This window comes from Callionymus lyra, chromosome 16 (assembly GCF_982586985.1).
Source record: "Callionymus lyra chromosome 16, fCalLyr1.hap1.1, whole genome shotgun sequence".
Lineage (NCBI taxonomy): Eukaryota > Metazoa > Chordata > Actinopteri > Syngnathiformes > Callionymidae > Callionymus > Callionymus lyra.
In genome coordinates, this window is record NC_141833.1 from 22,429,695 (window position 1) to 22,457,624 (window position 27,930).

Below are 27,930 nucleotides of genomic sequence, written 5' to 3' on the forward strand. Positions count from 1 at the left end.
ATAAATTCAGTTTATAATGAGGTTAAAGTCGTATAAATTAAATTTATTATTGGATTAAAGTCGTATAAATTCAGTTTATAATGAGGTCAAAGTCGTATAAATTCAGTTTTTAATGAGATTAAAGTCGTATAAATTCAGTTTTTAATGAGGTTAAAGTCGTATAAATTAAATTTATTATTGGATTAAAGTCGTATAAATTCAGTTTTTAATGAGATTAAAGTCGTATAAATTCAGTTTTTAATGAGATTAAAGTCGTATAAATTCAGTTTTTAATGAGGTTAAAGTCGTATAAATTCAGTTTATAATGAGATTAAAGTCGTATAAATTCATTTTATAATGAGGTTAGTCGTATAAATTAAATTTATTATGAGATTAAAGTCGTATAAATTCAGTTTATTATTAGATAAAAGTCGTATATATCATTCAAGTGGTTTCTTCTTTGATCTTATCAAAACAAACTAATTAACTAATTAATAAATAAACAAATATTAACTAAACACTCATAGTTTGAGCTTCAGCCGCAGTTTCGAGCGACTAAAAAAGCGAAGAAAACTCTGAAAGTTTCAACACAGACGTCTTTACTCACATGAATGATTTGACAGATAAATAAGTGGAATCGTTTGTACATTTCTCACGAGATCAACAAACACACGAACAGCACGAGGATCAGTCGCCGAGGTTTCTTGTCGGTCGAGGGAGGAGCTTGAGATTCTCTTCGTCTCTTCAGCTGCGAGCGGCGACGGCCGGCGCCTGTTGCTGATCCGTGGACTGCAGCTGTCGGCCCAGGTACTCCCTGAAGAGAAACCAGTTATTAATATATTCAACGTGTCAATCATCTTAACGTCGTACGAATATCACTCAATATATTATGAAAGTTGATCAGTTTCATCACAACATTTGAAGTTTTATTAAATATTTTAAATATTGAAACTATACGTTTTTTTTCATTGAAATTACATTTTTTGATTGAATGATTTAATTTTATACAACAAGTTTTATTTTATTTGTTATTTATTGTATATGACACTTTAATGCATTACCTCTTATTTTATTTTATTAATTTAATAATAATAAAATAAATATACTTTTTTTTTTTAGACAGTTTGATTTTCTTATTCAAATAATTCAAAAATCTTTTTTGATAAATTCAATATTTTTGAATTCATAGTCTTTTAAATTCAATATATAAATGTTGGTATAATAATCTCACCAGACTAAACCAACAGAGAACACAACACACTCCGAGAACACACAACACACTCCGAGAACACAACACACTCCGAGAACACACAACACACTCCGAGAACACACAACACACTCCGAGAACACACAACACACTCCGAGAACACACAACACACTCCGAGAACACAACACACTCCGAGAACACAACACACTCCGAGAACACAACACACTCCGAGAACACAACACACTCCGAGAACACAACACACTCCGAGAACACAACACACTCCGAGAACACAACACACTCCGAGAACACAACACACTCCGAGAACACAACACAGTCCGAGAACACAACGCGCTCCGAGAACACAACGCGCTCCGAGAACACAACGCGCTCCGAGAACACAACGCGCTCCGAGAACACAACGCGCTCCGAGAACACAACGCGCTCCGAGAACACAACGCGCTCCGAGAACACAACGCGCTCCGAGAACACAACGCGCTCCGAGAACACAACGCGCTCCGAGAACACAACACGCTCCGAGAACACAACACGCTCCGAGAACACAACACGCTCCGAGAACACAACACGCTCCGAGAACACAACACGCTCCGAGAACACAACACGCTCCGAGAACACAACACGCTCCGAGAACACAACACGCTCCGAGAACACAACACGCTCCGAGAACACAACACGCTCCGAGAACACAACACGCTCCGAGAACACAACACGCTCCGAGAACACAACACGCTCCGAGAACACAACACGCTCCGAGAACACAACACGCTCCGAGAACACAACACGCTCCGAGAACACAACACGCTCCGAGAACACAACACGCTCCGAGAACACAACACGCTCCGAGAACACAACACACTCCGAGAACACAACACACTCCGAGAACACAACACACTCCGAGAACACAACACACTCCGAGAACACAACACACTCCGAGAACACAACACACTCCGAGAACACAACACACTCCGAGAACACAACACACTCCGAGAACACAACACACTCCGAGAACACAACACACTCCGAGAACACAACACACTCCGAGAACACAACACACTCCGAGAACACAACACACTCCTAGAACACAACACACTCCGAGAACACAACACACTCCGAGAACACAACACACTCCGAGAACACAACACACTCCGAGAACACAACACACTCCGAGAACACAACACACTCCGAGAACACAACACACTCCGAGAACACAACACACTCCGAGAACACAACACACTCCGAGAACACAACACACTCCGAGAACACAACACACTCCGAGAACACAACACACTCCGAGAACACAACACACTCCGAGAACACAACACACTCCGAGAACACACAACACACTCCGAGAACACACAACACACTCCGAGAACACACAACACACTCCGAGAACACAACACACTCCGAGAACACAACACACTCCGAGAACACAACACACTCCGAGAACACAACACACTCCGAGAACACAACACACTCCGAGAACACAACACACTCCGAGAACACAACACACTCCGAGAACACAACACACTCCGAGAACACAACACACTCCGAGAACACACAACACACTCCGAGAACACACAACACACTCCGAGAACACAACACACTCCGAGAACACAACACACTCCGAGAACACAACACACTCCGAGAACACAACACACTCCGAGAACACAACACACTCCGAGAACACAACACACTCCGAGAACACAACACACTCCGAGAACACACAACACACTCCGAGAACACAACACACTCCGAGAACACAACACACTCCGAGAACACAACACACTCCGAGAACACAACACACTCCGAGAACACAACACACTCCGAGAACACAACACACTCCGAGAACACACAACACACTCCGAGAACACACAACACACTCCGAGAACACACAACACACTCCGAGAACACAACACACTCCGAGAACACAACACACTCCGAGAACACAACACACTCCGAGAACACACAACACACTCCGAGAACACAACACACTCTGAGAACACAACACACTCCGAGAACACAACACACTCCGAGAACACACAACACACTCCGAGAACACAACACACTCTGAGAACACAACACACTCTGAGGTTCTCCATCCTGGAGCTCTGCTTCATCGACTCCAGACTCGTGTTCAGGGCGGGAGGTTGGACGGCGGCTGTTGCCGTGGCGACGGCTGACACGCGGGGGTCCTGAGCGAGACTTTTCTTGTGGTTTAAAAAGGTGGTTAATGAAGGCTAGTGGGCGACGGCCTTGAGAACAACAGGCGCTCGGTTCCGACTCAACCGTTCTTTGTGTGAGTCGGTTTCGTTTGGGTTTTTTTCGCCGGCGGCACAAAAACAAACAAAAAAAAAAATCGATGGAAGTGAATCGACCTGAAGGTCTGAGACTCATGTGTTCAGGTGAGTGTTGTTGGTCCAGGTGTGTTTGTGAGTGATGTATAGTGAAATATCATGATACTGTAGTAGCAAGTATATATGTGTAGTATTGTCCAGTACTTGACTCTGGTGTTGTGATAGTGTAGTAGCAAGTATATATGTGTAGTATTGTCCAGTACTTGACTCTGGTGTTGTGATAGTGTAGTAGCAAGTATATATGTGTAGTATTGTCCAGTACTTGACTCTGTTGTTGTGATAGTGTAGTAACAAGTATATATGTGTAGTATTGTCCAGTACTTGACTCTGGTGTTGTGATAGTGTAGTAACAAGTATATATGTGTAGTATTGTCCAGTACTTGACTCTAGTGTTGTGATAGTGTAGTAACAAGTATATATGTGTAGTATTGTCCAGTACTTGACTCTGGTGTTGTGATAGTGTAGTAACAAGTATATATGTGTAGTATTGTCCAGTACTTGACTCTGGTGTTGTGATAGTGTAGTAACAAGGATATATCGTGTAGTATTGTTCAGTACTTGACTCTGGTGTTGTGATAGTGTAGTAACAAGTATATATGTGTAGTATTGTCCAGTACTTGACTCTGGTGTTGTGATAGTATAGTAACAAGTATATATGTGTAGTATTGTCCAGTACTTGACTCTGGTGTTGTGATAGTATAGTAACAAGTATATATGTGTAGTATTGTCCAGTACTTGACTCTGGTGTTGTGATAGTGTAGTAACAAGTATATATGTGTAGTATTGTCCAGTACTTGACTCTAGTGTTGTGATAGTGTAGTAACAAGTATATATGTGTAGTATTGTCCAGTACTTGACTCTGGTGTTGTGATAGTGTAGTAACAAGTATATATGTGTAGTATTGTCCAGTACTTGACTCTGGTGTTGTGATAGTGTAGTAACAAGTATACATGTGTAGTATTGTCCAGTACTTGACTCTGGTGTTGTGATAGTGTAGTAACAAGGATATATGTGTAGTATTGTCCAGTACTTGACTCTAGTGTTGTGATAGTGTAGTAACAAGTATATATGTGTAGTATTGTCCAGTACTTGACTCTGGTGTTGTGATAGTGTAGTAACAAGGATATATGTGTAGTATTGTCCAGTACTTGACTCTGGTGTTGTGATAGTGTAGTAACAAGGATATATGTGTAGTATTGTCCAGTACTTGACTCTGGTGTTGTGATAGTGTAGTAACAAGGATATATGTGTAGTATTGTCCAGTACTTGACTCTAGTGTTGTGATAGTGTAGTAACAAGTATATATGTGTAGTATTGTCCAGTACTTGACTCTGGTGTTGTGATAGTGTAGTAACAAGGATATATGTGTAGTATTGTCCAGTACTTGACTCTGGTGTTGTGATAGTGTAGTAACAAGGATATATGTGTAGTATTGTCCAGTACTTGACTCTGGTGTTGTGATAGTGTAGTAACAAGTATATATGTGTAGTATTGTCCAGTACTTGACTCTAGTGTTGTGATAGTGTAGTAACAAGTATATCAGTCGGTGTCAGGTTAATTTTATTCTATATTATTATCTTTTTTGAATGTTCAAATATATGTCGTTGCTATGAATACAAGGATTCTTATTTTCCAGCTGCAATTATGTTCTTACAAATTGTTATCTTAAAAATCTTTTCGTGTCTTCTCGTCTGGACTATTTCAACAGTTTGTTTTCATGTCTAAACCAGAAGGATCGTCTCGCCTGCAGTTCATACAAAACTCTGCAGCCAGAATTCTGAGCCGCTCTAGTAGAAGAACTCACATTTCTGCTTCAAACTCTTCACTGGCTGCCAGTTTCTTTCAGGATCATTTTAAAATTCTGGTTCTTACTTTCAGATCTATTCATGGTCAGACCTTCCATCAGTGATCTGATCCAGACTTACACCCCAGCTCGGGCTCTGAGGTCTGTGGATCAGAATCTACTGATGGTTCCTGAACTTCAGGACCAGAGGAGAGAAATCCTTCCAGACTGTTGCTCCTAAGCTTTGGAACCATCTCTGTGTTTGATGATCTACTGACTCCTTCAAGAAACATCTGTGTTTGATGATCTACTGACTCCTTCAAGAAACATCTCTGTGTTTGATGATCTACTGACTCCTTCAAGAAACATCTGTGTTTGATGATCTACTGACTCCTTCAAGAAACATCTGTGTTTGATGATCTACTGACTCCTTCAAGAAACATCTCTGTGTTTGATGATCTACTGACTCCTTCAAGAAACATCTGTGTTTGATGATCTACTGACTCCTTCAAGAAACATCTGTGTTTGATGATCTACTGACTCCTTCAAGAAACATCTCTGTGTTTGATGATCTACTGACTCCTTCAAGAAACATCTGTGTTTGATGATCTACTGACTCCTTCAAGAAACATCTCAAGACACTTTTATTTGAGCTTTTCCTTGATTCTCTGAGACTATTGTGTTGTTATCTTGACCTTTTAATATATATATTTTATTGTGTATTGTTTTGATTGTTTAAGCGCTTTGTGACCCTGGTCTAGAAAAGAACTCTACAAATATAAATGACTTACTTAATCTCAATTTTTTATGCATTTAAAATAATTTTAATGTGAAAAGAAAAACAGTTTGAAACTAACGTTGACACCTATTTGCGTTTTGTTACGTTAGTAGTTTGGTTTTGTGTTTCATGAGTAACTTGAGTTTGAAGATCGAACGTTGGAGGGAAAAAAGGTCGTCGCGGTCGCATCTTCTTCAGAACCTTCTCAACCAGCAGCGGCTCAACGACCCTCAGATCCTGATCTCACAACCATGAGCTGCACTCCAGCGAACATATGGCCACGCACTTAACATTATGACCATTCGGGTGAAGAGGCAGCAGCGACACACAAAAGACACACAAAAACACACACCAACAGCTGCTTCCAGCTCCGCGTCTGCAGGAAATGGCAGCAAAACAAACACATTTTCACTCGTGGATGTTAAGTGTTTCCAGGCAATAAAGCAGCAGGAGCCGCTCGGATGGAGTCGAACGAGCGAGAGACGACTCCGTTCATGAGAATAAAACCATGAAAACACTAAATATGTTTTCCCGTCACGTCAAGAAGAGACGACGGAACCGAAACCATTACGAGTCAGAGCAGCTCAGACGCTCAGACCTGAGCAATCGTCGTGAATTCACTTTCATTTATCTGTGATTAACTTAAGTGTCGGACTGATGTAACTTCCTTATCGACTTCCTCATCACTCCCCGTCGACTTCCTTGTCACTTCCCGTCGACTTCCTCGTCACTTCCTGTCTACTTCCTCGTCACTTCCTGTCGACTTCCTCGTCACTCCCTGTCGACTTCTTCGTCACTTCCTGTCGACTTCCTCGTCACTCCCTGTCGACTTCCTCGTCACTTCCTGTCGACTTCCTCGTCACTCCCTGTCGACTTCTTCGTCACTCCCTGTCGACTTCCTCGTCACTCACCGTTGACTTCCTCATCACTTCCTGTCGACTTCCTTGTCACTCCCCGTTGACTTCCTCATCACTTCCTGTCGACTTCTTCATCACTCCCCGTTGACTTCCTCATCACTTCCTTTCGACTTCCTCATCACTTCCCGTTGACTTCCATGTCACTCCCTGTCGACTTCCTCGTCACTTCCTGTCGACTTCCTCATCACTTCCTGTCGACTTCCTCGTCACTCCCTGTCGACTTCCCGTTGACTTCCTTGTCACTCCTTGTCGACTTCCTCGTCACTTCCTGTCGACTTCCTCATCACTTACTGTCGACTTCCTCATCACTTCCTGTCGACTTCCTCATCACTTCCCGTCGACTTCCTCATCACTTCCCGTCGACTTCCTCATCACTTCCTGTCGACTTCCTCATCACTTACTGTCGACTTCCTCATCACTTCCCGTCGACTTCCTCAACACTTCCCGTCGACTTCCTCATTACTTCCCGTCGATTTCCTCACCACTTCCCGTCGACTTCCTCATCACTTACTGTCGACTTCCTCATCACTTCCTTTCGACTTCCTCATCACTCCTTGTCGACTTCCTCATCACTTCCTGTCGACTTCCTCATCACTCCTTGTCGACTTCCTCATCACTCCCTGTCGACTTCCTCATCACTTCCTGTCGACTTCCTCGTCACTCCCGGTCGACTTCCTCATCACTTACTGTCGACTTCCTCATCACTTCCTGTCGACTTCCTCATCACTTCCTGTCGACTTCCTCATCACTTCCTGTCGACTTCCTCATCACTTCCTGTCGACTTCCTCATCACTTACTGTCGACTTCCTCATCACTTCCTGTCGACTTCCTCATCACTCCTTGTCGACTTCCTCATCACTTCCCGTCGATTTCCTCATCACTTCCCGTCGACTTCCTCGTCACTTCCCGTCGATTTCCTCATCACTTCCCGTCGACTTCCTCATCACTTACTGTCAACTTCCTCATCACTTCCCGTCGACTTCCTCATCACTTCCCGTCGACTTCCTCGTCACTTCCTGTTGACTTCCTCATCAGTTCTTCTTCCTCTCAAACTCAACTCCCTCTTTTCCTGACCTGCTGTCTTCCGCTCACTCCTCCCTCACTTCCTTAAAAATACCTTGAAAAACAACAAGTCAGACACGTTTGATGACGACAGGTTTGTTTTGAGAAACGTTTCATTGCAAAGACGTCATGTTATCGTGTTGTCAGCAGTGGTCAGTGGCAAATAAAAGTGTTCTATCGACACGGTTGTGTTCGTGTTGTGTGTAACACTCGTCCGATAACCAAAGAATTAAAGATAGATTAATGCACCGGAAATGACATTTTCTTAACGTCAAACTGTGTTGTGGTGTCGATCGAGTCCCCGTAACATGTTAGAAATACTAAACGTGAAGCTGCTATAGTCTGTTGTTACTTTGTGTAAATCAAAGCTTCTTCCCTCGATGATCTACTATCGGGATGTGTTTTGTAGCTTCTCAACAAGAAAGAGGGAGCTTGATTTCTCCACCACAGCAGCAGCAGCAGATTGCTCTCATGTAAAGCTACAGTTTTAAAGTCAAAGTCTTTACTGAACAAACAAACATGTTTAAATCTGCCTCTTTGAACTTTCAGACGCTGAAGTGTCTCAACGCCGATCACATGGTACATCAAACGACTCGTTTTTAAAGGCGGACGGCGCAGACGAGGTAGAAATAAACAACGCGGTTTGATGCTCGACACTGACCACTGCAGACCGACACAAGTTTGGATCAATGACAGTGTCGTGGAAACGATGACTCGTCTTAACACCGATACACGAGTCGTGTCCTCTTGAACAAAAAGGTAATGGTTTCGTACCAGTTGTGGACCATGAGCTTCTGCACGGCCAGCAGGGCGTTGTAACGGACCAGCTGGTCCTCGTGGTGCATGTGGTTCATCACCAGCTGCTTCCCACCGAGCTGCTCGATCACCCTGAGGAAACAAAACAAGAGTTTTTTAAAGTATTTTGTCTTGTTTCCTGCAACTCCCTCCATCGACCCGACACTGCTGCAGGTGTTTCAAGACGGTTCGAGTCCATCGTGTCGATTTAAAGAAAAAAGACTCACCGTTTTCCTCGTGGATAGTGACGGACGTACTCCCCGACGTCGTGAGCCGCCACGGCGATGACCTGGGGATCGTCGGACACTTCCAGGAGACGAGTTAAAATCCTGCGTGGAAGGAAAAACACCAGGTCGTCTTTTAGACTTGATGGACCGTTGAAGGTCAAAACTTAACCTGTGAACGTTTACATTTTACACTCGTTTAATTTGACAACATTTATTTGCAAACTCAACGTTGCATCCGAGGCCTCTTCCCTCTCAACAACCTCATCGGTAACTGACCTGCTCCCATGAAGCTTTGCCGCCCAGCAAAACCATAACATTCGTGGATGACTTTTGACATTGATGTAGAATTTAAATACGGTACAGTAGCGACCAACCAGCCGACACTAAACAGAGCAGTGTGTAGAAGGGGATCGTGTCCGACAATCCCCAAGTCTCACTCCCTCTCAGTGAACTCATCTACAACTCATGCTCCCTACATGGTTTAGTCTCTCTCCCTCTCACTGAACTCATCTACAACTCATGCTCCCTACATGGTTTAGTCTCTCTCCCTCTCAGTGAACTCATCTACAACTCATGCTCCCTACATGGTTTAGTCTCTCTCCCTCTCAGTGAACTCATCTACAACTCATGCTACCTACATGGTTTAGTCTCACTCCCTCTCAGTGAACTCATCTACAACTCATGCTCCCTACATGGTTTAGTCTCTCTCCCTCTCAGTGAACTCATCTACAACTCATGCTCCCTACATGGTTTAGTCTCACTCCCTCTCACTGAACTCATCTACAACTCATGCTCCGCTCCCTACATGGTTTAGTGTCTCTCCCTCTCAGTGAACTCATCTACAACATATGCTCCTTACATGGTTTAGTCTCACTCCCTCTCAGTGAACTCATCTACAACTCATGCTCCCTACATGGTTTAGTCTCTCTCCCTCTCAGTGAACTCATCTACAACTCATGCTCCCTACATGGTTTAGTCTCACTCCCTCTCACTGAACTCATCTACAACTCATGCTCCCTACATGGTTTAGTCTCTCTCCCTCTCAGTGAACTCATCTACAACTCATGCTCCCTACATGGTTTAGTCTCTCTCCCTCTCAGTGAACTCATCTACAACTCATGCTCCCTACATGGTTTAGTCTCTCTCCCTCTCAGTGAACTCATCTACAACTCATGCTCCCTACATGGTTTAGTCTCCCTCCCTCTCAGTGAACTCATCTACAACTCATGCTCCCTACACGTTTAAAACGCCGCTTTAACTGACCTGCTCCCATGAAGCTTTGCCGCCCAGCAAACCCATAACAGTTGTGGATGACTTTTGACATTGATGTAGAATTTAAATACGGTATAGTAGCGACCAACCAGCCGACACTAAAGAGAGCAGTGTGTAGAAGGGGATCATGGGAGTTCACCATTTTGTCGGCACCATAAGTAAGGTGTGTGAGGTAATTACTGCCTCCTGTCTGTGGTTGTTTGGAAGTTTATCTTGATCTAATTAATCATATGTTTGAAACAAAGAAGATTAGCTTCCATGTTCCAGACTGCAGCTTCATACTATACATCTTAACATGTAGTACTGCGTGCACAAGTAACAGAGTATGAACCTCGACATGACCCGACATGTACTTCAAATTAAGAGGATGAAAAAGAAGTTGCTGTGTTTTACTTGAGAAGCTCGTAGTTCTTCTCGTTCAGGCGGACGGCGTTCTCCCGCCAGAACTTCTCGGACTTGTGGACCGGACTCCACTCCAGGCGGCCGGACTTGAGCTCCGAGCTGTACTCGTCGAACGAGCTGTGGAAGTGGAGAGAAGACGAGAAGGAATAAGGAAAACCGAATGAATGCTCGTCCTTCGTGGTCCTGGACGTACCTGAGGTCCTGCACGCTCTCGCCGAGTCTCTCCAGCAGGAACTTGATGTCCTCGGTGATGTCCTCGTCGTCGTACTTCTGCTGCTCAAGGTTCTCCAGCTGCTTCAGCACCTTGCACTGGATCATGGCCAGAGCGTACTCCTGTCGGGTCTCCCTCTCCGCGGACTTCTCCAGGAGGTTCTGAGAGACACATGTGTTAAAGAAAAAGAAAACACTCCAGCAGAGACCCTGACACGTCTAAACACAAGGTCAAGGGAAAGGTCAAAGCTATTCTCCACTGACAACATTTTAATATTCAAGGCTCAAAGATATGTTGTTGTTATTTTATGGCTGGAGAATTGTTCCAAATGTGAACTTTATTAAGTACTGTTTATATAAGTTTAGAAACGAAAAAGAACAAGTTGGAACATTTAGAAATTATTATTATTCCGTTTTATTTGTGGTAGATATTGCTTCGTGTATGGTTTGTGAGGCAAAAATGTGAAGAAAAAAAAAAAAATTCAAGCTCAACAACTCAAGACACAAACATGTTTTCAAATACTGCCTTCTCTCCGTCTCACCCCCTCTCAGTGAACTCATCTACATCTCATGCTCCGTACACGGTTTAAAACGCCGCTTTCCTTCCATCTCACTCCCTCTCAGTGAACTCATCTACAACCTATGCTCCGTACACGGTTTAAAACACCACTTTCCTTCCATCTCACTCCCTCTCAGTGAACTCATCTACAACCTATGCTCCGTACACGGTTTAAAACACCACTTTCCTTCCATCTCACTCCCTCTCAGTGAACTCATCTACAACTCATGCTCCGTACACGGTTTAAAACGCCGCTTTCCTTCCATCTCACTCCCTCTCAGTGAACTCATCTACAACTCATGCTCCGTACACGGTTTAAAACGCCGCTTTCTCTCAGTCTCACTCCCTCTCAGTGAACTCATCTACAACTCATGCTCCGTACACGGTTTAAAACGCCGCTTTCTCTCCGTCTCACTCCCTCTCAGTGAACTCATCTACAACTCATGCTCCGTACACGGTTTAAAACGCCACCTTCTCCCCGTCTCACTCCCTCTCAGTGAACTCATCTACAACTCATGCTCCGTACACGGTTTAAAACGCCGCTTTCCTTCCATCTCACTCCCTCTCAGTGAACTCATCTACAACTCATGCTCCGTACACGGTTAAAAACGCCGCTTTCCTTCCATCTCACTCCCTCTCAGTGAACTCATCTACAACTCATGCTCCGTACACGGTTAAAAACGCCGCTTTCCTTCCATCTCACTCCCTCTCAGTGAACTCATCTACAACTCATGCTCCGTACACGGTTTAAAACGCCGCTTTCTCTCCGTCTCACTCCCTCTCAGTGAACTCATCTACAACTTATGCTCCCTACACGGTTTAAAACGCCGCTTTCCTTCCGTCTCACTCCCTCTCAGTGAACTCATCTACAACTTATGCTCCGTACACGGTTTAAAACACCACTTTCCTTCCATCTCACTCCCTCTCAGTGAACTCATCTACAACTTATGCTCCGTACACGGTTTAAAACGCCACTTTCCTTCCATCTCACTCCCTCTCAGTGAACTCATCTACAACTTATGCTCCGTACACGGTTTAAAACACCACTTTCCTTCCATCTCACTTCCTCTCAGTGAACTCATCTACAACTCATGCTCCGTACACGGTTTAAAACGCCGCTTTCCTTCCATCTCACTCCCTCTCAGTGAACTCATCTACAACTCATGCTCCGTACACGGTTTAAAACGCCGCTTTCTCTCCGTCTCACTCCCTCTCAGTGAACTCATCTACAACTCATGCTCCGTACACGGTTTAAAACGCCGCTTTCTCTCCGTCTCACTCCCTCTCAGTGAACTCATCTACAACTCATGCTCCGTACACGGTTTAAAACGCCACCTTCTCCCCGTCTCACTCCCTCTCAGTGAACTCATCTACAACTCATGCTCCGTACACGGTTTAAAACGCCGCTTTCCTTCCATCTCACTCCCTCTCAGTGAACTCATCTACAACTCATGCTCCGTACACGGTTAAAAACGCCGCTTTCCTTCCATCTCACTCCCTCTCAGTGAACTCATCTACAACTCATGCTCCGTACACGGTTAAAAACGCCGCTTTCCTTCCATCTCACTCCCTCTCAGTGAACTCATCTACAACTCATGCTCCGTACACGGTTTAAAACGCCACTTTCCTTCCATCTCACTCCCTCTCAGTGAACTCATCTACAACTCATGCTCCGTACACGGTTTAAAACGCCGCTTTCCTTCCATCTCACTCCCTCTCAGTGAACTCATCTACAACTCATGCTCCGTACACGGTTTAAAACGCCGCTTTCCTTCCATCTCACTCCCTCTCAGTGAACTCATCTACAACTCATGCTCCGTACACGGTTTAAAACGCCGCTTTCTCTCCGTCTCACTCCCTCTCAGTGAACTCATCTACAACTTATGCTCCGTACACGGTTTAAAACACCACTTTCCTTCCATCTCACTCCCTCTCAGTGAACTCATCTACAACTTATGCTCCGTACACGGTTTAAAACACCACTTTCCTTCCATCTCACTCCCTCTCAGTGAACTCATCTACAACTCATGCTCCGTACACGGTTTAAAACGGCGCTTTCCTTCCATCTCACTCCCCCTCAGTGAACTCATCTACAACTTATGCTCCCTACACGGTTTAAAACGCCACTTTCCTTCCATCTCACTCCCTCTCAGTGAACTCATCTACAAATTATGCTCCCTACACGGTTTAAAACTCCACTTTCCTTCCATTTCACTCCCTCTCAGTGAACTCATCTACAACTTATGCTCCCTACACGATTTAAAACACCACTTTCCTTCCGTCTCACTCCCTCTCAGTGAACTCATCTACAACTTATGCTCCGTACACGGTTTAAAACGCCCCTTTCTCTCCGTCTCACTCCCTCTCAGTGAACTCATCTACAACTCATGCTCCGTACACGGTTTAAAACGCCACCTTCTCCCCGTCTCACTCCCTCTCAGTGAACTCATCTACAACTCATGCTCCGTACACGGTTTAAAACGCCGCTTTCTCTCCGTCTCACTCCCTCTCAGTGAACTCATCTACAACTCATGCTCCGTACACGGTTTAAAACGCCACCTTCTCCCCGTCTCACTCCCTCTCAGTGAACTCATCTACAACTTATGCTCCCTACAAGGTTTAAAACGCTGCTTTCTCTCCGTCTCACCCCCTCTCAGTGAACTCATCTACAACTAATGCTCCGTACACGGTTTAAAACGCCGCTTTCTCTCCGTCTCACTCCCTCTCAGTGAACTCATCTACAACTCATGCTCTGTACACGGTTTAAAACGCTGCTTTCCTTCCGTCTCACTCCCTCTCAGTGAACTCATCTACAACTTATGCTCCGTACACGGTTTAAAACACTACTTTCCTTCCGTCTCACTCCCTCTCAGTGAACTCATCTACAACTCATGCTCTGTACACGGTTTAAAACGCCGCTTTCCTTCCATCTCACTCCCTCTCAGTGAACTCATCTACAACTCATGCTCTGTACACGGTTTAAAACGCCGCTTTCCTTCCATCTCACTCCCTCTCAGTGAACTCATCTACAACTTATGCTCCGTACACAGTTTAAAACGCCGCTTTCCTTCCATCTCACTCCCTCTCAGTGAACTCATCTACAACTCATGCTCCGTACACGGTTTAAAACGCCACCTTCTCCCCGTCTCACTCCCTCTCAGTGAACTCATCTACAACTCATGCTCCGTACACGGTTTAAAACGCCGCTTTCTCTCCGTCTCACTCCCTCTCAGTGAACTCATCTACAACTCATGCTCCGTACACGGTTTAAAACGCCACCTTCTCCCCGTCTCACTCCCTCTCAGTGAACTCATCTACAACTTATGCTCCCTACAAGGTTTAAAACGCTGCTTTCTCTCCGTCTCACCCCCTCTCAGTGAACTCATCTACAACTAATGCTCCGTACACGGTTTAAAACGCCGCTTTCTCTCCGTCTCACTCCCTCTCAGTGAACTCATCTACAACTAATGCTCCGTACACGGTTTAAAACGCCGCTTTCTCTCCGTCTCACTCCCTCTCAGTGAACTCATCTACAACTTATGCTCCGTACACAGTTTAAAACGCCGCTTTCCTTCCATCTCACTCCCTCTCAGTGAACTCATCTACAACTTATGCTCCGTACACAGTTTAAAACGCCGCTTTCCTTCCATCTCACTCCCTCTCAGTGAACTCATCTACAACTTATGCTCCCTACACGGTTTAAAGCGCTGCTTTCTCTCCGTCGAATAAAATCATTTTAATCATCAAGATCCAAACATGAGGAACCGAACAAGAATGTTCTGGCGGCTCACGGTTACCACGACAACCGTCAGAGAACAGAACCAGGCGAGCGAACGCCCTGAACTCGTGAAGGTCCTCCATCAAAACTGAATCATCTCACAGCATCATCAACATGTTCAAGTTTATCGTCTATATATAAACACATGTGACTGGACTGATGAGCTTTCCAGGGTGTCCCCCGCCGCTCACGTCCTCATCAAGCGGCAGATCATTGATTTAGATGGAGGCTCGTTCTGGACCATAACAAGAACCTTCATGATCGTCTGCTTCACCAGCAGGAGGATCTACTTGTTCTCGTTCAAGCATTAAAAGTTAAACCCGGTCCAGAACACGGAGGCTCGGGTCGGAATTCTAAACCCAGGGCCTGTGGTCGCAGCTGTGGCTGAGAGGACAGTAATGATCATCTGGATTCATCTGGACTCGAGGAGGTCTCAGCAGCTCCACTGGTTCCTCCACCAGATCAATACATAACAAACACAACAGTTGATTGAACCAAAATAAATAAAAGAGAAGATTAATAATACAATAAATAACCTTCAAAGTATTATCGTATTTATTATACTTGCAAAAAGCCTATCAAGGTGATCAACACAATACTAACCTACCAGGGCATGTCAAAGAAGAAGGGCTTTTACAGTCATTACGGTAAATTGTCATTACTTTAACCGTAGGATGTTTGGACATATTTTGGTTTGAAAACAGATGAAAGCAGTTACGACTGAGGACGAGAGGATACAGTGAGGCCAGCAGCTTTTAAAGCTGATGTTTGGACATATTTTGGTTTGAAAACAAATGAAAGCAGTTACGACTGAGGACGAGAGGATACAGTGAGTCCAGCAGCTTTTAAAGCTGATGTTTGGACATATTTTGGTTTGAAAACAAATGAAAGCAGTTACGGCTGAGGACGAGAGGATACAGTGACTCCAGCAGCTTTTAAAGATGATGTTTGGACATATTTTGGTTTGAAAACAAATGAAAGCAGTTACGACTGAGGACGAGAGGATACAGTGAGTCCAGCAGCTTTTAAAGATGATGTTTGGACATATTTTGGTTTGAAAACAAATGAAAACACTTATGACTGAGGACGAGAGGATACAGTGAGTCCAGCAGCTTTTAAAGCTGATGTTTGGACATATTTTGGTTTGAAAACAAATGAAAGCAGTTACGACTGAGGACGAGAGGATACAGTGATTCCAGCAGCTTTTAAAAGTGACGTTTGGACATTTTTTGGGTTGAAAACAATGTAATTAATTAATTATTCTCAAAAATTAATGGATTCATATAAAACAAACATTATCTAAAAGGTCTTGTAAAGAGGGTCCAGGGGTTATAATGCACTAATTACTGGTCAAACTCCTCAATACTAAGTCAAGCGTCAATATTTTAGGTTTGACCTTTTTGTTAAACTCACAATTTATTCATTTAATAATCAACTCACTGTATCCTCTCGTCCTCAGTCGTAACTGATTTCATTTGTTTTCAAACCAAAATATGTCCAAACATCAGCTTTAAAAGCTGCTGGACTCACTGTATCCTCTTGTCCTCAGTCGTAACTGCTTTCATTTGTTTTCAAACCAAAATATGTCCAAACATCAGCTTTAAAAGCTGCTGGACTCACTGTATCCTCTCGTCCTCAGTCGTAGCTGCTTTCATTTGTTTTCAAACCAAAATATGTCCAAACATCAGATTTAAAAGCTGCTGGACTCACTGTATCCTCTCGTCCTCAGTCGTAGCTGCTTTCATTTGTTTTCAAACCAAAATATGTCCAAACATCAGCTTTAAAAGCTGCTGGACTCACTGTATCCTCTCGTCCTCAGTCGTAGCTGCTTTCATTTGTTTTCAAACCAAAATATGTCCAAACATCAGCTTTAAAAGCTGCTGGACTCACTGTTTCCTCTCGTCCTCAGTCGTAACTACTTTCATTTGTTTTCAAACCAAAATATGTCCAAACATCAGCTTTAAAAGCTGCTGGAGTCACTGTATCCTCTCGTCCTCAGTCGTAACAGCTTTCATTTGTTTTCAAACCAAAATATGTCCAAACATCAGCTTTAAAAGCTGCTGGAGTCACTGTATCCTCTCGTCCTCAGTCGTAACTGCTTTCATTTGTTTTCAAACCAAAATTTGTCCAAACATCAGCTTTAAAAGCTGCTGGACTCACTGTATCCTCTCGTCCTCAGTCGTAACTGCTTTTATTTGTTTTCAAACCAAAATATGTCCAAACATCAGCCTTAAAAGCTGCTGGACTCACTGTATCCTCTCGTCCTCAGTCGTAACTGCTTTTATTTGTTTTCAACCCAAAATATGTCCAAAAATCACCTTTAAACTTGTATTTAAAATGAGGAAAAAGTCACTTTGGCTCATTAATGACTCAAAAACACCTAAAGTCAAGATAGAAAATAAATAAATGGACGGTCAAGTGTGTCCACTAGCATTAGGAAGATGTTCGCACACACACCCTGAACGCCGCCAGGATGATCCTCGTGACCTTCTCCTTCACGGACTCCTGCAGGATGTCAGAAAGCGCAGGAACCACGTTGTAGCGTCGCAGTTGCTCGCAGAGCTGCGGGCTGAAGGCCAGCAGCCAGACGCAGAAGATCATCTGGTACTGCAGCTGGAAGCCGCACTTGTTGCTCAGCACGGCGGTGATGCTGCGGACGAGGCGGAGAATACATCAGAAAATGACGGGCGGCCTAATAAAAAAAGCTTCCACGGTACAAATCCATTATCTGTAATCAAAGTGTTGAACATCGGAGGCTGCAGCGCAGCCGCTAATGTGGAGCTCGACGGCAGCGCGCGGATGTAAAACGCACACTTGTGTGTCATTATTCCGGGAACACTTCGGGCCGGTTTATCCTGTTTAAAACCATTTCATATTCAGAGGTCGGCAGGAAACAACAATCAAACGAGTCCAACCTTCGGTTCATTGGATTTATATTCATGTCGTCTTGGAACATCACAACTTGATGATGCATCACAGACTTCAACATCATTGTGGTCTGTTTAACCCTTGTGTTGTCTTAGGGTCAACGTGACCCAGAGGCCCGACAACAAATGGGTTTGTGGCATCCCTCGTGTTGTCAAGGTCAACGGCTTCCATTAATACATATGCAGTGGTGGCCGCGTTCACCTTGAGCCTGAGACAACACAAGGGACACCACAAACACATTTGTTTTAAGTCCTCTGGGTCACTTTGACCGGAAAGAACACAAGGGATACCACGAACACATTTGTTTTCAGTCCCTTGAGTTTAAAAATATTCAACCTAGAAAAACACAAATATACTATTGCATCTCACTGACATCAGAAAATGATCTTAAGCTCCGCCCACTGACAACACTTTGTTGTTCTGGAGATGGAATCTTGTTGACCATAACCACACCCACTCTGCTGTGATGGTGAAGCATGGAGGATTGTCACCGTGCGTCATCAAACGTCTCCACCTCCAAGGGACTCGTTGTATACGTGAAGAGTGAAGCCATTATTACGTCATACTGGACTCTCGTAACCTCTCGTTCGTCCAGATTTCAGAGCAACTTTATAAAGTAATAAGCGTTAAAACAAGGTCATGATGAGAAGTTACTGCGTCTTGAAGAAAGATTCAACATGCGAGTCTCACGTTAGGAAACCATGGGTTTGACACGTGTGTGAGTGAAATTTAATGTGTGCAAATGATCCGTATTTCAAATCTCTCTCAGGTTCTTCTGCTCAGTCGACAGACGCTTCAGCAGAAGAAGAAACGAGGCGCTGTAAGTGAACTAATGAAGGAGGAACTCGGGGTGTTCGATGCTTCTCATCACGACTGGCCTTTTTCTCGCAAATCACCTCATTTCTCTGCAGCGCCACGAGCCCAAGAAACCACCCGAGCCGCGGCCGTTAGAAGAAGAGAGACGTAAATATTTATAAACTCACCAGTTGACTCCGTCCGCCTCCACCCAGGCGTATCGATACTCGTTGACCCTCAGCATGAGCTGCAGACAGCCGGCCACGCACTGCACGTACTGAGAGCTCTGCAAGGACACGAACATTTACTCAAGACGTCTCTCGGCCCGGAGTCATGGGGAAAACAAGAGGTTAAGCGGTGAAGTTAAGGGAGTCCAGAAGCAGAAACGTGTGAGAGAAACCAGTCCAAACTTGCATCAGCACCACCCTCTCAATGCACATGCAGCCTACCATCAACAACAACACATGCCGGGGTCACAGTCGGGGACAGGTGCGCCCCGTCACACCTGAGCGAGATCATGGAAACGGAGAGATTAGAGAGGAGAGATCCAGGGTTATAATTGAAAGTAGTCGAAGCCGAGAAGTCCGGTGAGAAGAACAAGGCGGCGGTGAAGTGGATGCGTGAAGTTCCCTGCTTGAGATGCAGAGGGAAAAACATGAGCTCACGAGGCGCTCGTGGAAGCGTCGGAAAGTCAGGGTAAGAAGTCGGATGCTGCTTCGGGTGGACCTTCAGCGAACACTCATGCACCTCCAGCACCATGAAGACAGCATGCAGAGTTGAACGTTAGGAACGACCAGTGGCAGCAGACACCATGCTGACCCAGCAGAAAAAGAACCCCCAACAGTGAGATTCATCAAGTCTTGGAAGAAGAGAACTGGAGTGCGAGAGCAGGATGGGTGAGAAGAAGAAGAAGAAGAAGAAAAAAAAGGAGGGCGAGCCGCTGGCGTTTCCTGCTCGAGTCCCCCCCCCCCGGTGGTGGACCCTCACTCATACTCACTTCGCTGGGGGAGATAGTCCCGGCTCCCGTGACCGTTTCGTGACCTGTACCGTGAAGGTTCTAACGGGAGAAACACAAGACACATCGCAACATCACACTGGGTCTGCGCTGGTCGGACAAACCGAGCCGCTCGACCGTGACCCGCCGCTGTCGGGGGGGAAAGTTTGGTGAGCAAAAAAAGGTTATGCTGACCCTGCCCCCCCCCCACCTCCACCATAACATTGAATTGACCTCACAACTCATTATTGCTTATAAAAGGTTCATCGCTCCGAACATCCACGTCAGTAATGGGGACATGAACAAATCCCACAGTGCTTTGCCGCCCAGCCCGACCAAACTGTGGTCACTATTGAGAAAGCAACATAGAATTTGAATACAGTATCTTAGCGACCAATCAGCTGTCACTAAACAGATCGTGTGTAGAAAGGCATCAAGGTGGGTTCAGTCGTTTCTTTATATGCTGTTCAAATAAATTACTTGTTTGAAACAGAGTAAAGAAAGTCTGCAGCTGATACCTAAAGTGACAGTTCACCCAAAATGTACCAATTGTTACTCAACCTTATGTCGACTAAGGGGTTGGGATTATTCCAGAGCGAACACACTCCAATGTCCGAGTACTTCCTGTTTGTGTAGCATGTTAGCCTTTAGCATTAATCTTAAAATACTTATTGTAGTTTTTTCCGGGACAATCCCTGATGTCGAGGCTTCAATCCAAGATGGACGTTACAGACGAGCAGTCTGGAGGTATTTGGATGTTTTTAAGTGTCTTTTCGGACGAAGACGAAGACAACTGAGCTCCAGTCGCTACATTAAAATGAACAAACATTTTTGTCTATAAAAAGAACAGATGACTGAACATTAGTCGACATGAGGGCGAGTAGAAAAATGGATTAATCCACGAAACGGTACGAAGGGTGAAGAGTACTATGTGTACTGCAGTATTATTCACCTGTATCATCTCTACACAGACTCCCACAGAGGACATTCATCGTAACACCATAACTCTTCCCTCGTCTCAAAGCAGCATTAGCACATCCACAGAGAACAGATAAAAATAAAAAACAACCTTTTCTCTCTGCAGCTGCACACTCCACATTTTAAGTGTTTTGTTATCTTCAACAGAAAGTTATTCTGTATCTTTGCTTCATTTTATCAAATGCCATGAGTGCCATTATAAGGTAATTTAAAGTGATTGGACAAAGACACACGGAGAGGAAAATAAGAAACGTGTTTAAATGACCATAAATACACTCATTTATATGGTTATAGGGAGAATAGATGCAGAATTGTGGATATAAATGCGTCCAACTAATGTATTTCTGGCATTTCAAAAAAGCGTATTCCAAACAATTCTTTTAGCCGTTTATGTTCTTCCTCCTTGTCAGTTCTCTCCTTTTTGTTTTTACGCTGGGACATTGTGTGGATATTAACGTGAAAAGTGGGAGAAAACTGATCAGCAACTTCAAAATAATCCAGCTTCAAGTCTTTAAATACATTTTGCCACATTAAAAGTGACTTAATAAACTTTACTTACAGGCCAATAAATACATTTGCAGGGAAAAAGACCAGACGGTAAAAGAGTTGTTAGGAATAAGTTTTTAGAAAAGCAAAATAAATAAATTGAATATAACCATTTCCTATTTTTATGAACATTTCTGTGTGTATTGATTTTCCTATAGCCAAATAAACAAGTGTATTTATGCGAATTGAATCCGATTTTACATATAATTTTTTCCTTTGATGTCTTTATTTCTAATAACCTTTTTTATTAACCAATTATGGAACTCCTGCAATTTCATAATTGGATCAAGACTCAAATAAAGGATCATAAAAACTGACTCTGTACAAGCGTTTCTTGAAGAAAGTGTGACTATGATAAAAGTAGAATGATTAAGGTCAGGATGTTTCATAGCACATTACATTTATATTATCACTTATTACGTATTTAATTGACCTTCATTGTTCAAAATACTCCTTAAGTAAGTGAGAAAAAACAAGGTTCAGTGAGTCACCTCGTCCGATTGACCGCTTAAGTGCAGAAAACTGAGCTTTTCTTAAAGTAAACCCGAAGTACGGCAGAGAACTCGCCGAGTGCTTCATCTTTACAGGCCTTGAAACTTTTATTTTCCAACGTCATTTACGATCATTCCACGCGTGGGATACCTGTGAGCTGAGCTGGCTCTTGATCCAGTTGAAGTAGTAGTTGAGATCGCTTCCTTCCATCAGCTCGCGGCCCCAGGCGGCCAACTTGGCGATGATCCTCGCCGCCTGTCGCAGACGGAAATAGAAGTCAAACCACGGAGCGGAAACGACTCTCGGAGGCCGTTAATGGAAGTGCGGCGACGACAAGACGCTAATCGTGGTCTTCGACTCTTGGCTGGAGTTGGAGAGCAGACGAGGGAATACTGGCGAGCGTTGGGGTCACGTACGCCCTCCTGCTAAATACCATCGGACTGGTAATGAAGCTGCAGGAGTCTTATCGCGGCAGCAATGCGGCGCCGGCCTCTCGTTCTTCGTTAGAAGAGGGTGGATGTCGTTCGGTAATTGCCCATCTTTGAGCGCTGCTTTGTGAGGAATTATTAATGGCCTGCTATGATTAGAAACCATTGCACACCTGCGTAACGCTCGCTGTGTTAAAAGGTCTTCTCTACTTCGAGCACCGTTTCATAATTCATCAACAAAATCATACTAGAATGATTGTGTCAAAAACAAGGTTAGAGCTGTAGATTTCCTGGCACGCTTCATTATTCTGCCTCGTCAGTCGATAATTATAATCATCATCCATTATTTTATACATGAGCTGAATCCGTTTCCACTGTGAACACAAACTAACCCACCGTGGGACAAATAAATGATTTTAAAAACCTCTCCACACCTTCATTAATGTAATTATCTTCTACTTAAATGTTCATCCTCTTTTAACATTTCACTACAAGAAAAAAAACTTTTATTTTTTCATATATTTTTATTTTTAGGACCCCATTTACTGCAGATCAATAAATTAACATTTACGACAACATTTGAAACTTAAATAAAAACATCCATTTAAAGTACAGCAATACACGTGCACAGGGTTGAGTCAGTACTTGAGTGACTTCGGTCAGTCTGTCAAACTGAGCCTGAGAAACCTGGGTGTTGTATTTGACAAAGACATGTCTGTAGTTCAGCTGAACACAAACCATTTTCTTCAACTGAGAAAAAACTCAGTCACAACATGATCTGGAGCTTAAAATACATGTGTTTGTGTCTTCTCGTTTAGACTATTGTAATAGTTTATTTTGCAGTTTATACCAAACTTTGCAGAATTCTGAGCCGCTCTAGTAGAAGAACTCACATTTCTCCTTCAAACTCTTCACTGGCTGCCAGTTTCTTTCAGGATCATTTTAAAATTCTGGTTCTTACTTTCAGATCTATTCATGGTCAGACCTTCCATCAGTGATCTGATCCAGACTTACACCCCAGCTCGGGCTCTGAGGTCTGTGGATCAGAATCTACTGATGGTTCCTGAACTTCCGGACCAGAGGAGAGAAATCCTTCCAGACTGTTGCTCCTAAGCTTTGGAACCATCTCTGTGTTTGATGATCTACTGACTCCTTCAAGAAACATCTGTGTTTGATGATCTACTGACTCCTTCAAGAAACATCTCTGTGTTTGATGATCTACTGACTCCTTCAAGAAACATCTGTGTTTGATGATCTACTGACTCCTTCAAGAAACATCTGTGTTTGATGATCTACTGACTCCTTCAAGAAACATCTGTGTTTGATGATCTACTGACTCCTTCAAGAAACATCTCTGTTTGATGATCTACTGACTCCTTCAAGAAACATCTGTGTTTGATGATCTACTGACTCCTTCAAGAAACATCTCTGTGTTTGATGATCTACTGACTCCTTCAAGAAACATCTCTGTGTTTGATGATCTACTGACTCCTTCAAGAAACATCTGTGTTTGATGATCTACTGACTCCTTCAAGAAACATCTGTGTTTGATGATCTACTGACTCCTTCAAGAAACATCTGTGTTTGATGATCTACTGACTCCTTCAAGAAATATCTGTGTTTGATGATCTACTGACTCCTTCAAGAAACATCTGTGTTTGATGATCTACTGACTCCTTCAAGAAACATCTGTGTTTGATGATCTACTGACTCCTTCAAGAAACATCTGTGTTTGATGATCTACTGACTCCTTCAAGAAACATCTCAAGACACTTTTATTTAAGCTTTTTCTTCACTTACTTGTTGCTGCTGTGTTTGTCTCTATATTATCTTTTAAAGTATGTATTTTAACTGAGTATTGTTTTGTCGTTTAACCACCTTGTGACCGTGGAGAGTGAAAGGCGCTTTAAAAATACAAATTACTGACTTACTTAGTAATAAGTATATTTAGTTTATTTTAGTTTAGTATTAATGAATAAATAAAAAACGTATGTTAAATATGCGTTTCCTAGATGCTTTTGAATCAGAAATAAAAATTATTATGTGGCTTCAGGGTTGAGCTAAACTTAAAAATGATAATTTCTCAGTGAATCTGTGGAGTTAGTTCATGGATAAGTTAATTATTACAATACATTTGCATTATTATAGACGCCTTTCTAATAACATGACGTCATCATACAGAGTATATTTAAAAAAAAGCAAACACAATACACTTTAAAACATTATTCAGCAACAGAAAGAGAAGCAATGGAAACCGATTAAACAGCAGAAAAGACGGAGAGATGTTTTAACTCACCATGTGGACGGTGAAGAGGTCCTGGCGGTTCAGCATGGGCAGGAAGTAGGACCAGGCCGTGTTCCTGGTCTTTTTGGCGTAGTCGAAAAAGATGACCACCCTCTGATGGTTCTCCTGGGAAATCACCACAAGCAGAGATTTGAATAGACATCATCATGTTTGACCTCAGACTGAAGCCATCACAGTAACAATACAAATAAATACGAGTACTTTGGCTGCTGGTAACGTCTCTGAAATAGATTTGTTTTTGATTGAAATGTCTGAATACAATTAAATATATTGATCTTTGCTACAATTTCTAATTGGAATTCTGGAGAATCTGGTTCAAGAAGGTCAGACAGAGACACGATTGTTATCCGGTCGATCAAACAATGACGATGATTCTGTCATTGTTTAACTCTTTCGTTCTCTGATTGTAAAAAAGGGTAAATTAGATCAGAAACATGAGTAGATCACGTGTCACGATTAAAATGTTCCCCTTGAAGCAGTGAAGTTCTGTTGATTCTCGGTAAAGATAAATAGTGCCATTCTTGTAATGATAACACTTTAAAAACCCTGTAGACAAAAGTAATTTTCAGACTTGCTACAGAAGATAAGATACTCCTTAGAATAGAGGAAAACTGTCAGGTATCTATCTATACATCAATCACTGTCATTGCTCATTGATTAAAGGCATATAATCATCTTGATAATAAATTATTCATTTATTGAGGTGAATTACATCCGTAGATGTAAATGGCATCATCGCCATAGTAACAGGGCATCAGCTAGCATTCACTCAGTGAGATAATACTCTTCAATTGTCTGAATTAGCGATCGCCCACCCTTGCCTTACTCGGACGATTCAACTGTGTTACAATATCGTTTTACCATGAAAACACCATTTGAATCTCTGCTCACCTGCAGCGTATCATCGATGAGCGTCAGGATGTACTGGACCGTCTGCTCCTTGGAAATGTGGGCCATCAGGTTCAGAAACGTCTTTGCACACTGAGGTAAAACAAACCATTAGACAACATGAAATATAAAATGAGAGGAATAACTGGACCAAGAAATTCAAGCTTCCATTTATGGTTTATTGAAAATTAACAGTTAATCTTTCAGATGATGAAAACCCCTTTTCAACACGTCAGATAAATATCACATGACAAATGTCAGTCAGCGTATAAAATATATAGATTGTTATTATTTAATGTCATTTAATCATCAAAAACGACTTCCTAGACCAAATTATGCATGATTTTAAAGTGGTTTCCATCATTTTATTACAAAAAAAAGGGAAATTAAGCACATGTAGAAATGTTATTTCAATTTGAACAAATTTATTTTAATGCAACACTAATGTGCATAACCAGGTCAGTGAAAAAGCCAAAACTAACCTGGTGTCCTTCCTTGGAGAGAATCATCTGCTTCTCCTCAGAGTTGGCCTTTTCAAACTTCTTGATAAACTCACAGTCCTCTGCTGAAATCATTTGGCTCCTAGAAAAATGCACAATTTATTAGATAAACTTTAATACAACGATTTGTTTCAAAAAGCAAGTCAGAGAGAAACCTTGTCTGATGGTGTTAGCATTTAAAAATAACTCAATAATAATATTGCATTTAACTCAAAAGATAATAAAGATATTAGTTTGATTAAAAATCCATAACTGTCTGTCAATGCATTCAGTTCATTTACGTCAAAGAAACTCAGTCATTAACGCAACAGTGTTAAAATACACTGACAATTAAACACAAATATCACATATTCCTGTCGAAGCAGCACAACATTGTTGGACCGTCGCAACGTGGCAATAACATCTGATCCAAAAACCCAGACTAGAATAAGGAAGTATCCCCCGAGACGATGACTAACCGACTTCAAAGCAAGAATGACGGATTACAGAGAGAAAAGTTTGACGTACTGCAGGTACGACTGCCAGTTGACCTGGTTGGCCCGGACCTCGGCGGCCTTGGCAGCGATGATGTTGGTGGGGACGGCAGCGTCCACAGGCCCGCGGATGTCCATCCTGGTGAGTTATTGAGGGAACGACACGAGAAAATACCTGGAAGAGAACAACAACAACAGCGTTTTTAGGTATGAAGCACTTGAAAAACAACAAAAGTGCTGAACAAAAGCCTGTAAAATGAACAATAAAATACAGCAAGAAAGCTAAGAACACATGAAAACATGTAATAAAACAAAAAAGTTAAGGATTTAAAATTCTAAGAAGGATTCAATCAGATGTTTGCTGGGATACAACAGAGGGATCAATAAGTTTTATCTATAAGTAAGTAAGTTTTATTTATATAGTGCTTCTCCAGACCAGGGTCACAAAGCGCTTAAACAATCAAAACAATATTCAATAAAGTATATACTTTAAAAGGTCAAGATAACACTGAGAACAACACAATAGTTCCAGATAAACAAGGAAAAGCCTGAACAAATAAAAACGTCTTAAGATGTTTCTTGAAAGAGTCAGTAGATTCCTATCTAAAAGTAAGAGTTTTAAGATCTTAAATCCAAATGAACAAGAGAGGCTTCGTATAAAACCCAACCATCACATACATGTCGCAGTAATACTACAAAGAAGCCATTCGTAAGTAGTAGAAACTGTCGGATCAATATTTACCTGGAGTTGACCCCTGATGCTAACAAACACAAGAATCCGCTTATAATGGAGAACTAGCAAAACCAGCTCCAGTCAATGTCACGACGTGAACGATAAACGATTTATTTAAACGGTTAAACATAAAACACGACCGTCTGTGCGACGTGGTAATAGTTCTTGTTATTTCTCACATAAATAAAGCAGCTTTGTTGGATTTTAAACGCGCTAGCTGAAGCTAAAAGGATGGATGCTAACCAGAGCATTAGCTGTATATCCTGGTCGGAGAACCCGCTCAAAAAATAGCTTCGTGTGATAAATCATGTCAAATATCTATTTAATGACATCGTGTGGTTCATGTTTAAATGTTTAAAAACGGAAGAGAATATCCGCAGGTTTCACTCACCGAGCAGCAGGTCTGTGTGTCCAGCTGACTGATGACGTCACTCTGAGTCACGTGACCCGCAGTCACATGAGCTCCCTCTGACAGCGGAACTTTTTTTTTTACGTTAAAGTTAAAAACGAAACAAAAGCACGAATATTA

At 42.8% G+C, this 27,930-nt stretch overlaps 1 protein-coding gene across 2 annotated transcripts; it reads right to left on the bottom strand.

Moving 5' to 3' along the window:
- Positions 1 to 558: 558 nt before the first annotated feature.
- On the bottom strand, positions 559 to 27,930 carry atp6v1h (ATPase H+ transporting V1 subunit H). Of its 2 annotated transcripts, XM_087811255.1 has the most exons (14): positions 27,793 to 27,930; positions 26,703 to 26,843; positions 26,178 to 26,277; positions 25,699 to 25,788; positions 24,799 to 24,912; positions 22,225 to 22,329; positions 20,062 to 20,121; positions 19,253 to 19,350; positions 17,799 to 17,991; positions 10,988 to 11,166; positions 10,786 to 10,911; positions 9,121 to 9,222; positions 8,873 to 8,986; positions 559 to 793 (listed from the first exon to the last, which is right to left on the bottom strand). In XM_087811255.1, exons 2-14 carry the CDS (start codon positions 26,804 to 26,806, stop codon positions 724 to 726), a joined length of 1,455 nt encoding a protein of 484 aa, XP_087667381.1. In that variant the 5' UTR covers positions 26,807 to 26,843; positions 27,793 to 27,930; the 3' UTR covers positions 559 to 723. The 2 variants fall into 2 exon arrangements, with proteins under 2 accessions (XP_087667381.1, XP_087667382.1); XM_087811256.1 differs by lacking the exon at positions 20,062 to 20,121.